Source organism: Sceloporus undulatus, chromosome 6 (genome assembly GCF_019175285.1).
Source record: "Sceloporus undulatus isolate JIND9_A2432 ecotype Alabama chromosome 6, SceUnd_v1.1, whole genome shotgun sequence".
NCBI lineage: Eukaryota > Metazoa > Chordata > Lepidosauria > Squamata > Phrynosomatidae > Sceloporus > Sceloporus undulatus.
This window is the reverse complement of record NC_056527.1, coordinates 120,820,880-120,836,591: the sequence shown is the minus strand read 5'-3', so window position 1 is coordinate 120,836,591 and position 15,712 is coordinate 120,820,880. Positions and strand designations below refer to the sequence as shown.

Here is a 15,712-nt window from a genome sequence, read left to right as displayed (position 1 = left end):
GCCAAACACAATGAAGCACAATGAGACAATGGGAAAGACATGCGCACATAGAGAGACATGGCCAACACAACACCTGCCCCCTCCCCAGCCACAAGAAACCTTACAGCTCTAAGGCATTTCTAAGGCCCACAAATCCATCCATCCTCAGAGGAAGAAAATCACATCTCAAGACTGGACCCTTGTGCAACGTTTGCCTGGCACAAGCCCTCTGGGCATAGGGCCCTTGAGAGTAGGCATGAGACTGAGAAGCAGGGCTTTGGAAAGCTGTGCTACGCTCTGGGCCCACAATAAACTCCAACTCCCAGAATTCCATAGCCTTGAGCCAGAAAGAGTTAAAGCTGTGCCAAACCGGGCTATTTCTCCAGCGTGGATGCAGCCTTAGTTGCTTATTGCCGGAAGCCCTGCCAGGACTGGTCTTACCTTCCGAAGACTTGGAGGGGGACATGGGTGGGCTTTTGACCGCTGGCTTGTTGGGGCTGTGTTCTGTGGTGGTCACTGAAGAAGTCACCTCTTCCTCCAGGCTGGTGTCCTTCTCACCTGGGCAAGGATGGCATAAAAAGGAGAAAAGGAAGAATGAATGCACCGCTAAATCTTGAAAAAGAAAACCAAAACAACATGCATCTCTAGGGATCATTTTAAAGGAGGGCCCAGTGAAGTCTCCTCTGTTGGAGGTCTTAAACAGGGGCTGGATGGCGATCTGTGTGGCAGCGAGATGGATTTGGACTGTCCTTGGGCATCCTTCCAACTCTATGTTTACTTTATTTATATTTAGTTATTGCATTAATATCCCAAGATTCAAGGCAACTATGATTCTATGATTCCATAGAATCCAACTAGAGTAGACCTGTTGAATCCACAGTGGACACAAATAGGCAGACCCCACTGATTCAATTTGGATAACAATCCCCCTAGTCCCCCTGCCAGGGATTTGGGGTGTTGTAGCACAAAAAGTGCCTCTTCCAAGTTCTGTTCACCGCTTTGCAAGTCTTGTTGACCAACAGCAGAACCAAGAAAAAGGATGCATGCGTTATTGGGAGTGACAGTTTCATCAGGACATCTTCCGTTTCCTTAGCAGCTTCCAGCTGAAACCATCATCCCCTCCATATTCCACAACTCTCCTGCTTCTTTCAGTTGATGAAAAAAGAAGTGTCTCCCCACTTTCTGGGGATCTCCATGGAATATCATATTGTTTGCTTAAGGAAGGAGCGGGACAATGGGATTTATTTTTATATTGTATTAATTTTATTATTGTTGTAAGCCGCCTTGATTCTATCAGAGAGGTGTGATAGAAATAAATTGTTGTTGTTGTAAGTTTTGTTATTTAGGTGCTCATGTGGAAATAGATGGTGATCCTTCACTTCTCTTGTGTTCTAGTCCTCAAACAGCAATCCAGCCATGTACAACCATCTTGGGATATTTACCATCGAGACCCAACTTCTTTCTCTCCACTTCTTTCTTGTATTCCTCTAATTCCTGGTCTGTGAGCTGGCTGAACGGGTTTGGGGGCTCGGGTTCGAGAACAGTGTCTGCCTGAACCTCGTCTTTCACCTCTCCGTCAGCCAAGTTACTCTCCGTTGACTGCAATGGAAGAGCAAGACAGGCGCTGTGTAACTACAGCAAGAACACTGTAGGCAAAGAAAGACTTTGGGGCCTTATCATCCACTACTTCTGTACCCCAAACTTTGTTCAGTATACATTACTGCCCACTTTTAATCTTCATGCCAGCCTTGTGAGGCGGGTTAATCCATACCTGGCCATTGAGCATCAAACCTCCCAATGGCTGAGAAGGGTAGCATTGCCCCAACTCTTTTCCTCCAGATCTCTTATATCTACTAAAAGTGAAAACTAAGTACCGGGCTTCTGCTCTTCTCTGCGATCACGCTGGCAAGGAGCTGGGATTGGGGCCCTGCAGACTTCACTTCCTGGCGGTTTTGTTCTCGAATCTGCAAACGGAAACAAAAGGAAATAAAAGGAAGGAAGGAAGGAAGGAAGGAAGGAAGGAAGGAAGGAAGGAAGGAAGGAAGAGAGAGAGAGAGTGCAATACTGGTCTATGGAGCTGTGGTGCTCTCTCTCTTGCACCAGACAGACAAGAAAGTGGACAAGTACCTTGTTCCTCATTTCCAGGACTTCTTGTGGGTCTGTATAGAGAGGCACAAATTGGTTTGGGTTTTCAATTCGGATTGGTGTTCCGCTACTGGATTTTTCCACCTCATCAGCTTTCATCCACTGGATAGGGTGAGAAGAAAGTGGAGAAAAACCATCATCATCGTCATCATCATTGTCTTCATCATCATCATTGTCTTCATAATCATCATCATCATCAATAATTATGATCTTTATTCATGTTCCACATTTTCCACAACTAAGATTCCTGAACTAAGGTTGCTTTGCAATATACAGTGGAACCTCGCCATACGCGGGGGATCCGTTCCGGATCCCGCCGCGTATGGCGATTTCCGCCTATGCTGTATATTGCAAAGCAACCTTAGTAAACAATGGGGCTCGTGCACGGCGGTGCGAGGTGTGTGGGGTGCAACGGGCGCGCGAGCGGTGCAACAGGCGCGTGCGCCCATTCAACTGAATGGGACGCGTTGCCTCTTCTGCCCCGCATGCGCCCAGCGGCTTGAGCGCGTACACTCAAAGCCGCTTATAAAAAGTCCGCGTATGTGGAGGCCCCACTGTAAAACGAATATCCTGTTGCCAAGATACGTTAAGTTAATGTTAAAATGCAATTAAACTGTCAATAGTATTAAAGCATTTCCATTATATGTATAAAAAGCAGCTAAAAGCAGCACTGTGTCCTCCTGAAAGCCCTTTGTTTATTCATTTTTAAAAATACCTTCCACTTTCAAAAGCTTGTTGAAATAGACATCTTTTATTTTAGGGAACAAAAATCCGTGGCCTCCCCAGGGAAGGAGTTTTGCTAAGGAGAACAAAAAGAGACTTCCTTTAACAGGGATAAAACAATGCAGATAATAGCCATGAAACAGCCCGGGGATTGATTTGGTGCTTCTGACTTCAAGGGTGGCAAGTTTGCTTTAGTATCAGTTCAGAGGAAGTGTCCAGATGCATAAAATCCACGTTGCCTGTTTGGTTTTATTCCCAGTTTGATGGCCCAGTCTGCAGCCTGCTTTGTAAGAAAGAAAGCCCACAAACTGGGGAGCAGAGAGTCTGCCAAGAGTCCCAGTTTAGGGGACGGCAAACCAGTTTTGCTTTTATCAAGCCAGCTTTTTAGGGGAAATAAGCCCATTTTGGGGAAGATCAAGCCTAGGTTTGAGAAGGACAAGTCCAGTTTTGGAGCAAAACAACAAGCCAAGACCAGTTAAGAAAAGGACAATCCCAGTTGGAGGAAAATAGCAGAATAGGAAAAAAGAAGCTCCATTTTAGGAAAAACAAGCCCAGTTATTGAAAAAATGCACCCATTTGTGGGAAGACCAAGCCCTGTTTGGGGAGAAAACAAGCCCAGTTTGCAAGAAAATAAGCTCAGTCTGGGGGATAAACAAGCCCAGTTTGAGTAGAAAAAGGCCCCTCAAAGGGATGAATAATCTACCCCAGTTTTGGGAAGAACAAACCCAGTTTGGGAGGAAATGAGGGAGAGAAAGAGGGAGTGAGAGAGAAATAGATTGAACCCCTTTTAAGTCTTATGCGCATAAGAATGCATGTGTACATAAAGTTTTGCAAGGACGGATGCAGCGATGGACGCTTCACTCACGGTGGTTTTGGTCCTCTGGCTGCCGGCCATCCCTTGGCTCTCCTCGGCCACATTCACCCGCAGGTAGGTATTTGGGGTGTTTAGCCAGCGGGTCTTTTCTTTCTGCTGCTTCTGGGCATGCTGCCGGAGGGTGGAGATGGGGGCCCCCTCCTCTTCAAAGATGAAGGCCGTGACGGTAGCCGGGATCTCCACTTCGCTCTTGTGCTTGGTCTTCTCCTGGACAAAGGGATGGCGGTATGCGTAGCCGGTCCGGTAGCCCTGTTAAGGGGAAAGAAGGGAGACATGAACACACATCTGTATGGCTACCCAGGACTCCAACAGCACAACACCCAATGCATTAGGGCTTCCCCACTTGCAGAAGACGTACAAGGTTGTCCAGCATCCTCATGAGGGCCTCGAACTCATGCTCCCCCAAGCGACTTTTCTGCATGGGGCCAAAGGTGCTTCCCGCCCATTGCACAGAGCCAACATCATGGGGCCGGTGCTTCTCCCGTTCCAAGACAATGAGGCTCTCCGTGGCACCTGTGCTGGACAAGGCCGAAATCTGGGGGAGGCAAGAGAAGCGAGTGAGAAATCAGACAACATTCTGGACCACCTGCGCTCCACCTTCTCACCTGGTTGGAAGGAGAGGTGTATATGATGTTACAGCGCAGCCAGAGCTTGGAAGGTGACTTTTGAGAAAGGAATTTGTTTCTCTTACAGTGTTTGGAAAGCCATCCATTGCTGTGAATGCATTCTGAAGCAGACTTAGTTAACGTTATGGATTTGCTAATTAAATCTGAAGACAGAAGTCAAGGTCCCTGGGGAGCGCTCTGTATATTTCCTGGAGCAGCGGAAGGCCAGATAGCGGAAACGCCAGCCTCGCTCCTTTCGCCTCTCATCCCACTCACCCATCATTTGCAATTAAAATGAAAAACTCTTTACAATTAAAACGTTTAATTATTTTAAAATTTTCTTCAAAAACATCAAATCTGGCCAAATTTTCACTTTAACCGCTTGAAACTATGCGCATGTAAATACAGGCTGTGTGTATGGCGTTGGAATTTAAAAGGTATGATTTTACTTTTGCTAGTTGTTTTATGTCACAGCTACAGTTGGCCCTCCTTACCCACAGATCTTTTATCCACGGATTCAAGCATCCGCGTCTTGGAAATATTCAAAAAAAGTATAAATTCCAAATAGCAAACCTTGATTTTTCATTCTGTAGAAGGGACACCATTTTACTCTGCCATTATATTTAATGGGACTTGAGCATCCATAGATTTTGTTATCCATGGGGCATCCAGGAACCAAACTCCAGTGGATAACAAGGTCCCACTGTATTGCCATTACATTCAGTGATATAGGGGAATTATGATTTATGATTAACATTAATACAGTCGTCCTTCCGTATCCATGAGGGATCCATTCTGGATGCATACACACACACTGTGGATAACAAAAAACACGGGACCTCAAGTCCCATTCCTTCCTATGGGGATGCAATGTGTGCATGGCCATGCACCTCCATTTAAAACAATGGAGTTGCCATCTGCGGAAGCACTAATCCATGGGTGTCAAGTCTGTGGATAAGAAGACTATATGAAAAACATTTCTAAGGATTCTGTATGGTCTGGTATGTGAGGAGGTCAATGTCGGGAGAGGTGACACCGTGAGTTATTGCACTGGGTGGCACCACTGCCCTATGCCACCCACCGAAGTGCCACCAGAGCCACCAGCTGGTTTCTTTGATCACTGGTGGCTCTCTGGTTAAATGCTGGTCCTGAAGCCACAAGGTTGTGAGTTCAATCCCACAGGGCTCCAAGGTTGACTCAGCCTTCCATCTTTTTTTAGGTCGGAAAAATGTTGGGGGCAATTGGCTTACAGATTGTAAACTGCGTAGGAAGTGCTAGTTCTCTATGAAGTGGTTTAGAAATGTAAATGTTATTGCTGTTGCTATCACCTAGGCAGTGCAGAAGAAGGAAGAGCCTGGTACTGTCTCTGTAATGCCAGCCCTTCCCCTGAAGATGGCACATCCATGCCAGGCGCCAGCAGCACATGGCTGACCTAGTTTCTTCCGGCTGAAGAATTAGGGTGATGCTCAGAGGGGCAGACAATAGCGCAACAGCAAGAAGCCAGCAGCAATAACTGGGGCCCAGGCACTGAACCTGTGCAAAATCCCACTTTTCACTTATCTAGTCATGACTTTTTAATCTCTACGTGAACCCTATCAGTGTATTTTAATGATTTTATAGTATTGCACTTTAACTGTGGGTTTATGCCATTTTAATTGTGTTTTAATGTGCTTTACTCCGCCTCAAGGAAAGGGGGGAAAGAAATCAAATTTATAATAAAATTTATCATCATCATCATCATCATCATCATCATCATCATCATCATCATCAGACCAAGTGCAAATGGGGGCAGAAGGGAAAAAGCAGTGTGTGAGTGTGTGAGAAAGAGAGAGATGGGATTGTATGTGTGTGTTTATCTATAAATATATTTCACCATTCATTATTGCCTGGATGAAAATGGATTACCTGACACTTAAGAAAATGTGGTCATGAAGAATAACACAAAACACAAGAGGTTTGCTCAGTTTTTGCCTGGTATTTGCACATCCCAAAATGTTTTTGTGAACCGATTTGTGCAAAAATACATGTATAACCTTTCCCCTTTTGTGTTTTTGTGCAACCCCCAATGTTTCCAGAAGAATGCAGTCACGGCACTTTGGTGCCACTTTAACTATCCTGCTTCCCTACCATGGAATCCTGGGATCTGTAGTTTGGGGGAAGAGACTGAATTCCCTGCTGTAGTTCAGGGAAACAAGCTAAAGCTCCCTAGAAGAGACTTCTCTAAATCCTCAGATGTCCAAGGAGGGAGCCATGGCATCCAAAGTGGTATTGAGCTGCAACACCAGAAGGATTTAGCTACAGTCTTAACTGCTTAGTAATTCTGTTCCATTCTTTGGAATCCTACAAATCACTGTGTAACTTGGCCAAGAAAGAAATAGGATGGATGCCAGGCTGCACAGAGAAAGAAGAAGGGCTGATGAGAGATCATATAAGCTCATGCATGCAATGTCCTCTGCAATTTTTCCCCGGACTGTGGTCATGGTGGACGCATTATGTGGCCCCAGCAGAGGGCAGCCAGTGACAATGCAAGCCATGCTCAGAGTTTGCCATCTAGAGCACCTTTTCTTCACACTTCCCCTCATCCTCTGCTCCAGAATCACTTTCCAGGGGGACATTTCCAACTGTCAGAAAAAGCTGTCTTTGCCTTTCCAGGACTCTTTGGCAGAGAAGGCTAAAGACCGCGTCAAACTACCAATCCCAGGATTCCATAGGATGGAAACAGAGCACTTAAAGGGGTGTCAAACTGCATTCTTTCTACACTGCAGATGCACCCAAGGAGCATGGTCTAGCACCCTTTGGTCTTGAGCTTGTCTCTCTTGTCAGAGATATGATAAGAGTAAGTAAGAGTGAAATTGTGCGCATGTGTTTCATCCATTGCTCACCTGTACTTCGCAGGCAGCCTGCAAATGGAAGATCTTGTAGAAGGCTTCTTCGACTGTGTCTCCAAGAGCCACCAGGCCATGATTTCGCAGCACTAAGACCTGCCAAGAGAAACAGCAAAGGGAGAATCCCATTGGAAAAAATGCCCAAATGCTGGCAGCTGTATTGTGAATTTGTCCCAGTTTAGGGTCATTCTCATGCTGCTCCAGGGACTCCCAAAACATGGAGCTCACCCTCAGCTCAGAGGTCTACATCCCAAGGCAAGTCCCAGGTATCATGGTGCCCAAAGCACAGTCCAAATTGGCTGTCAAGGAACGTCCCTTGGTCCTAACCTTGCAGGTGGGCCCAAGACACTTCTGCAGCTCGACTCTGTCTGCTTCTTCCTCCATCTCACCATTGAAGTCAAAATACACCATCTCTCCTGCCAGCAGCGCATCATGGGAAATCAGCATGAGGCCATGTTTCATAGCAGACACCTGGAAGGCAGGTGAGGGAGACACAAAGGTCAATATCCAAGTCTAGCCCTTCATAGATCTGTCCACCCCTGACATGTTTGTCTGTGGATCAGCTTTCAGGGGTTGATACAAATCCCAAGTAGTGCCTAGTCTCCTCACTCTTGCTGCCTTGCCAGCAAGATGGATGGCCTTCCTTACCGCAGCGGTGGCAGGTGTGCGCAGATGGATGATGCACCGTACGTCAGGTCTGGCTGCATAGATGGCAGAATGGAGGCTAAATCCTTGTGTATCCACTGGAAAATTGGTGCTCCCTTGCTCTACCACTTCCCCAAGAATGTTCACTTTGATCTGCAGAGTAAAAAAAGAGAAAGGAACAGGGGATGTGGAAGTCCAAGTGGGTGAAAAGGAGTGATAGCATCTCCTTAGGGAAGGGTGGGATACTGGGGGTCATTGTTCCTTTTCTGGGGCCTTGCAGGGGCCATATAGTCTGCCAAAAATATCAAAACCTAAAACAAGTCATGCTTCACAGCTGCATCTTGCATTATTATTATTATAGTTTATTTCTATAGCACTGTAAATGTACACAATGCAGTTTTGCCAGAAGGAGTTGGTCATGTCAGTGAGAAAAAGATGGGCAGGAAATGGCTCCTGGGACCTCTGGAACACATCCATGCCTGAACAAAATGTGTGTTGGTGTCGTTGTTGCCATCAGTGCCTAAGCAGGGATGTGGCCAGGATTTTGGGAAGGGGGGCTTGGGCATGGCGGTGTGGCAGCACGCACGCCGTTCATTGTATTCCATTGCAGCTTTGGAAGGGGGGTCCGGACCCCGCTGTGTCACTGGCCTAAGATATTGTCATTCTTTTATGTGGAACCAGTCGAGTTTTGAGTACTCACCAAGCTAGAAGCTGTAACTTCATGGCAGGACAGGCCCCCAGGGCAAACCAGGAAATGATCCTGCTCTTTACTGACTCGCAGCTAGGAAGGAAGGAAGGAAGGAAGGAAGGAAGGAAGGGAAGAGAGAGAACGGTGAATGACGATCTCATCCCCCCGAAAGGATTTCCATCTGCTTCCCCCACAACTACTGTCTGCCTATTGGCCACCTAATGCCCCCCATGCATTCATCTGTTTGCCACTGAGTCCTTCTCTTCATTGTAAAGATGTGCCAGATTGGCATTTCCAAAGGACAGTCACCTGTCTCAAGCCAAAGGTGATAAGGTGAGATTTTAGAACAGCAACAGCAAGAAAAAAAGTGTAAGGAGCCTAGTTTTATTTGGACTGGGCACTCAGCAATAGCTAAACATGTTAAGGGCTGATGGTACAGGGGTCCGAGGAGGGGTCCCTCACCGTGACGGAGGTGCTGCTGAGCTGTGCCCAGCCATAAAGATCCAGTAGACGGTAGACACTGCCCAGCTTGCAGCGCATGAGCCTCTCTCCCTTGGCCAGGACTGCAGAGTCTGTGGCATGGAGGTCATTGATGGGGGTCACTGTGGAGAGGTCTGAAAGAGAGAGGTCAAGAGGAGGGTTCAGCCTTCAATCAAACCAAACCCAAAACAGCAAGTCTCCCCCAACCAGGAGGCAAATCACCATCCATATCCTTTCCATTCCTAGTACCAGGTGCCCCTCGCCCTGTTATCACACCCACTGTCCATTGCCTGTCCCCCACCCACATCATGGTTGCAAAGCTGGATTGGTGACCAGCTCTGTGCTCTCCTCAGGAGATGAGCCATGCTTTGTGAATGAGTCACGCGGCACTTTATCCCAGTGTGGCCCAAGATGCTCTTCATCTCTGCTGCTTCCCACACTCCTGCCAGCCTTATCAATATGAAAGGGATGGTGAAGGAGTCCAATGACAAAGCCAGGGAGGACTGGACTGCTCAAGACATCCTTTTCCTGGCCATTACTGATGATGATTCAGGTATTTGCGTGGGATGCATTTGCTGGATCTGTAGGCTAGTTCTCTGCCCAAGGGCTGCAGGGATTGCCAAAAATTGAAGGCAAAAGCAAAGAAAACCATGGACCCTTTCCCACCCAACACAATGACAGCATTAGGTTTCCGCTTTCATTGCCTCGGCTACACTTTGTTGAATCCTGGGATTTGCAGCTTAGTGAGGTACTACAACTCTCTTGTTGAGAGCTGTCAACACCCCACCATAAACTGCAAATCCCATGATTCCTTGGGTGGAACTATAGCACTAAAGTGGAATTAGAGCACTATGTCTGTGTAGTGTGAAAGGGTCCCATCTCAGGGTTTGAAAAACAGTTTTTGTGTCTTGTTTTTGGTAGAGCAGTACATAGAGCTCCAGATACTATTCATGGGGGGCTGTGATTCATACATTGGTGATGACGATACGGTGAACATTTATGAGAGACTCATGCAAATCTGTGGATGGCAGGAGAGAGTGGGAAGGGAAGGAGAAGGAAAACATGCTTGCAGGCTAAGGTTCCTAAATCCCTAGGCTTTTCTCTGGTGTCCAAGGCAAGGGGAAGAAATCTCAGGAAGAGAACACACTGCTTTGAAAAGTGTGCACATATGTGTGTATGTGTGTATTATGTTCATTAGACCTGGTTTTTTTTTTATCCAAATTGCATCCTTGGTGCAATTGTGGTTGGTGCTCTACATATGATGCAGACTGGCATCAACAAGGGCTGCACCTCTTTACACCAACCTTGTAGCATCACCAGAGTCTGCCTCCCATGGCATCACAAGGAGTCATCTCAGGAAAAGAGAAAGCCCTGGGAGCCCAAACATTTCCATGCAAGAGACTGAAAAGATTGTCCACATACTCAAAGGCGATGTGGGGAAGACGGAAGGAGAGGTGTTGGCCATGAAGTCCGCAATCTGCCGAAGGGCCCAGATGCTGGAGTTGTTCCCTTTCTTCATTTGCTCTTGGATGAGGCTCTCCAGCTCCTCCCTGAAAGACTGAAGACACCACAGATATCCTGAACCATGCTGGTTTTTGCCAAGCTGAGCCCTCCTTTGTTCAGCTTGGTTGCACTCTTTGGGTCTTTCTCATGTTGGGAACTTCTGAGGGATTCTCAGGAATGAATCTGACGCTTGCTCCACTAAGAGTAGGGCCATCACAATGTATATGTCCAGCTCAGTTGCTTAGGGGAAGGAAGAGCAAGTGGCAGGTGAGAAACAGGGGCAACGGATGATTCTGGGCATAATTTAAAGTGCAGGTTAGGAGCTATAAAGCCCTAAATGCCTCTGATCCAGGCTCTTTGGCAGACTGGACCCTCTGGAGCCTGGATCATCTTGGTCTCACCGCCATTACAAGCACAATTCATGGGGATGCAAGAGAGGGCCTTTTCCATGGCTGTCCCTAGTCTCTGGAACTCCTTGACCAGGGAGGCCAGAATGAGGCCCTCCTTGTTGTCCTGGCAAGCTAAAACCTTTTTATTCAGAGAGACATTTAAAACAGAAAGTTTTAAAGGTATGTTTTAAGGAATGGAAGGACATTTTGGGCCAACTGCCACAAGGTGGGAGCTACTCACGGGGCTCTGCAGGATCATGGTGACCCTCTTCTTCTGCTCCATCAGGTTGAAGTCCTGGCGCAGGTCAGCGGCCATGTTCCGGATGCGTAGGTACTCCGGGTCATCTTCGGAGAAGCGGTTGAAGTTCTGGCTCTGGGTGGGCAAGGAAGAGGAGACCTCCTCCGGGATGGTTTCCTCGCTCATCTTTGGACAGAGATGTGGTCTTCTTCTCCTTCTTCTGTGGATCTGCAAGGAGGCAGGGAAGGGCACATTCTTCATGATGCTCTAATACCAATGGCACATTATGCAGACAGCAGCTGGAAGTTATAAAATTCATTCTTATAGGCAAGACTGGATCATTTGATCAAGGGTTTGTTGTTGTGTGCCTTCAAGTCATTTCTGACTTAAGGCGAACCTATCATGGGCTTTTCTTGGCAGGATTTGTTTGGGGAAGTTTCCCCCATTGCCTTCCTGTGAGGCTGAGAGAGTGTGACTCGCCCAAAATCATAAATATTGCAAAGGGTTTTTGTTTGTTTTTTGTCTCAAAGGCATCTGGAAAATTTTGCCATGTATTTTTGGACTGTTTCTATTGTGGGGAGGAAGCTTCTTCTCATGAGTCTACAGTGGCTTGGTCTAACATGGGATTAGATGATTTAAGGGACATTTGGGGCCAAAAAGAGTTTTGGGGAATTTTTAAAAAAGGTTGGGGTCTCAGGTACCACAGAAACTGTCCTTGGAGGAAACGTAATCGTCAGCCAGAAAGCATTTTCCTTTGCACATTCCATGCTTGCAATTCCATGCCAAATTTAGGGCTTTCCCCTACTGCATGGATGGCCATCTGTCAGGGATGCCTTGATGGTGAGTTCCTGCATGGCAGAATGGGGTTGGACTGGATGGCCCTTGGGTTCTCTTCCAAGTCTACAATTCTATGATTCTATGTTTTCCAACCTCTCTCCCACCCACCTCCCAAAAGGAATTTGGCAATTGATGTCAGAAGATTCTTCTTTGCAACACTTGGGGGATTTTGTACACACCCAAAAATCACAGAAAGGAAAGGAAAAAACCAAGTCACCGAATAATTGTCGCTTCTTAAGGAAGCCCTGGCTGTAAATTACAGACTGCGGCCCCTATTCCCAGTTCTGCCTGCTTCTTAGTGCTAAAAATGTTTAATTGCCACCAATGAGACAGTTCCAGGGCTGTCATTTGAAGGCAAAGGAAGTGCAAATCTGTTATTTTTTCACCCTAGAAGAACTGTTAAAGGGGAAATTGAGCAGGAAACCCACAAGAATCCAGATTGTTACATCTCTGGTCTCCAAAGGTGAGACAATGCATCACAAATACACAAGAAAGAAAGAAAATGCATCACAAATACACAAAGCAGGGCTAGACATGTATGGCCCTTCAGGTATTGTTGGATTGCACAGCTACCTACTGATGAAGAATGTAAGGTTAGGCAATTGCAAGGGTCCAGGGGCCAAATGTTCCTCTGTGAAGCAAGCCAGGATTGCTGTGTTTTCCTCTACTTTCCTGCTTCAGGGGGATCTTGGGATCAGTTTGATCTGACACCTTCCTTTCCTATGGATTTCCAAAGCCCAGGGATCCAACCGTGAACATTTCACTCAAGACTTCTCCCAACCTTCCCATAAAAAGTGTGACTTTCTGCTTGCCTCCCACTCCCAAAGAACGCAATGGTATCATTCCCAGTTGCCTAGTTACTCTGATGTATCTTCAACCTAAAAATAAAGATCTGAGTGGGATTAAAGTCACTCAGAAGCTCGAAAAGCCTTCCTGCCTTTCAGCCGGCAGAGAATTCATTCATTCATTCGTTCATTCTATCGTTAATTTATTTGAGAAAGCCCCTGTTCAGACACAGGGCCCAGGGCTAGGGATGCATAGAGCCTCATGAATTTCATCTTCTCCAGCAAGAATGAATCATTTTACCCTTTTTCGCTTTGCTGCGAGGAAGCTGTTGAAAATGGTGCAAATTGAAATACATTTTCGAAGATTATTCACAGTTTGGGAATCATTTTGTGGAGGAACATGCACACATAGGGATTTCATGGGAAACAAGGTCCTTGCAAAAAAGTGCGCAGGGACAGAAGGACAGGTAGATTTTTAAGGTGATGCTTTCACCCTGGGATTTCTCCACTCTGCTCTGAAACCAGGCTCTGCTGGGAGCCCCAGTCTCAGACACTGGTCCTTGTTTGGTACCCAAGGAGGGAGATTTCCAAAGAGGGATAAGAAAAACTGATGCATTTGACTTCCCCTGCTTTTAGTTTTATGAGTTCTTTTCATCCATGAAGAAATGTTGAAATGTCTGCAAGCAAAAAACAACAGCAAAGCATGGCCACAGTCTATTCCTAGGTGTCTCTCTCTCAGGAAGCTAAGAACCTGTTTCCTTTCCAGATTGCACTGTTAAGATCCACATCGGCTGGCGGCCACTGAAACAAAAGCCCAGGGAGAACTGGAGTTTTACGCACAATCGTATGCACCCAGCTGCACTCACTTTTGCGGCTTCGCTCCCCAAACTTCCAGGGGCCTCTGAGAACAGACAGGGGACTGAATGCAGTTTCTTTTGCTTTGTTTGCCCTCAAAACTGCATGCATGCAACCACCCAATCCCCCTCCCCATCCATCCATCCATCCATCCATCCATCCATCCATCCATCCGGAGCACTCGGTCGAGCAGAAGACACATTCACTCAGCTAATGGCCAGGAGTCCAAAGGGATGCGGCAGCCGCTGTTACTGCAGGTGCTTTTGGCACTTAGTGCATCATGCTCAGGAGGTACAGAACAAGGTCAATCAAACCTTTAACCTCAGAGACAATGGCGTGTCCCAGGCATCTACCACAAGACCACTAGGCCTGCTTCTTCAGATGCATTTGGTAACTTGCATGCTACAATTTCTTCCTCCACTCCATGCCTTTGAGAAGGAGACTCAAGTTGTGCTACCAGATTCTTTCTTTCAGAGAGGTCCAAAACACAATGCAGAAATAATGCAGTTTCGGACCGCTTTAACTTCCCTGGCTCAATGCTAGGGAATTCTGGGAGCTGTAGTTTTGTGAGACATTTAGCCTTCTCTGTCAGAGAAGTGCCACCATAAACTACAATTCACAGGATTCCCTAACACTCATCCCAGGGCAGTTAAAGCGGTCTCAAACTGAATTATTTCTGCAGTGTGTTTTGGACCTTAGTCTCAAAGATGCTAAAAGATCCCTTTGCATCCTGATTTCTCAGACTAACATGGCCATGCTTCTCGGTTCTACCCCAGAAGACATAAGAAGATAGGGAAAAGGGGGGAACAACAGACTTTGAGTTAGAATTGTGGCTTCCCACATGGTTTTGCATTAGTCTAAACCATTTTCCACCCAAAACCGTGTCCTGGCAAAAGCATAGTGAAGATGAAATAGATTTATTAATGTATTTACAGAAAAGCTCTCTCTTGCAGTTGAGGCAGCAGAACGGCCTGAAATTTCGGCACAATAGGGAACGGCCGGAGGAATTGTGCCGGCAAAGGCCTTGTTTTGTGCGTGGCTTTTTGACACAGAGCTGTGTGTGCACATTCTTCCCGATCCAGATTGCGATGACAGTAATTTGTGTTTGAGTTTGTTTTGTTTTGAAAAAGCTGTCTGCCTGCTCCTTTTCTCTCTGTGTAGGAAACAGTCCCTTCTGTAGGATAGTCACTGGTTCATATCTAACCTGAATAAGATTCCCAGATGTCCAGGACCGGTGCCTGAACCTTTTGTAGTTTGGCAAGGTATTCAGCTCGATCCGTCAGAGAGCTCTGGTGCCTACAAATCCCAGGGTTTTGCAAAATAGAGTCATAGCAGTTCAAGTGATGTCAAACTGTTTTAATTCTGCAGTGTGGATATACACTCAGGAACTCAGAGTCCAAAGCCGACATAAAAGGAGAAAAGGATGAGCGACGGCATTGAACCAAAGAGCTTGGCATTAATTCAAAGAGACTTGTATCAGTCCTCAGAGCCTGGCATCAGTCCCAAAAGCCTGGCATCAACCCAAAGAGCCTGGAATCAGTCCTAAGAGCCAGCCCAGCATTGATTTAAAGACCCCAACCCACTCTAAATGGTCAACCAATGCAGCAGCTTCTCCCTCCCAGAATCAGCAGCTGACCACCAGGATGCCTAGCACAGGCTTGGATTAGGGAACAACCCAGCTTCATCCTGCCCTCCAAACACAGCCTCACTTGGGTCCCATGCCCCTGTTTCCCCCCAAAAGTCTCCAGATGGGAAGGAGTCCCAAATGGCCGATGCTATGTCTTCTCCTCTCACCAGCTTGGCAGTGTCTCCCCTGTATGCTTGATGAGAGCAAACCTCATCCTTACTGCACTCTCTCTCAAAGGGACTGTTGCCAAGGATGCCAAAATTAATAGCCTTCTGTCTATGTGGTGCTTAAGGAAAACAACCACACACCGGTAAGAACATGCAGACAAGAGTCACAGGCAAGAGACAATTCAAGGGATAATGAAATGGTTGGGCAAGGCACACAAGTTTGCAACGACACCGCAAACGTTCTGGAGCCGTCTGGGGTTTCAAGACGCATTTGTGCATGAACTGGA

General features: G+C 46.7%; 1 protein-coding gene across 1 annotated transcript in view; it reads right to left on the bottom strand.

Annotated features, from left to right (window-relative positions):
* ADD2 (adducin 2) overlaps positions 1–15,712 on the bottom strand; it is a 44,797-nt gene that overhangs the window by 4,842 nt on the left and 24,243 nt on the right. Inside the window, exons 2-14 of the mRNA XM_042476781.1 lie at positions 11,158–11,382; positions 10,447–10,582; positions 9,007–9,158; positions 8,557–8,637; positions 7,860–8,009; positions 7,539–7,682; positions 7,209–7,307; positions 4,080–4,256; positions 3,713–3,970; positions 2,107–2,226; positions 1,854–1,943; positions 1,422–1,578; positions 421–537 (exon numbers count right to left, since the gene is read on the bottom strand). Of these exons, the coding sequence (XP_042332715.1) occupies positions 421–537; positions 1,422–1,578; positions 1,854–1,943; positions 2,107–2,226; positions 3,713–3,970; positions 4,080–4,256; positions 7,209–7,307; positions 7,539–7,682; positions 7,860–8,009; positions 8,557–8,637; positions 9,007–9,158; positions 10,447–10,582; positions 11,158–11,340 (1,864 nt within the window). The 5' untranslated portion in view covers positions 11,341–11,382. The remainder of the gene's footprint in view (positions 1–420; positions 538–1,421; positions 1,579–1,853; positions 1,944–2,106; positions 2,227–3,712; positions 3,971–4,079; positions 4,257–7,208; positions 7,308–7,538; positions 7,683–7,859; positions 8,010–8,556; positions 8,638–9,006; positions 9,159–10,446; positions 10,583–11,157; positions 11,383–15,712) is intronic.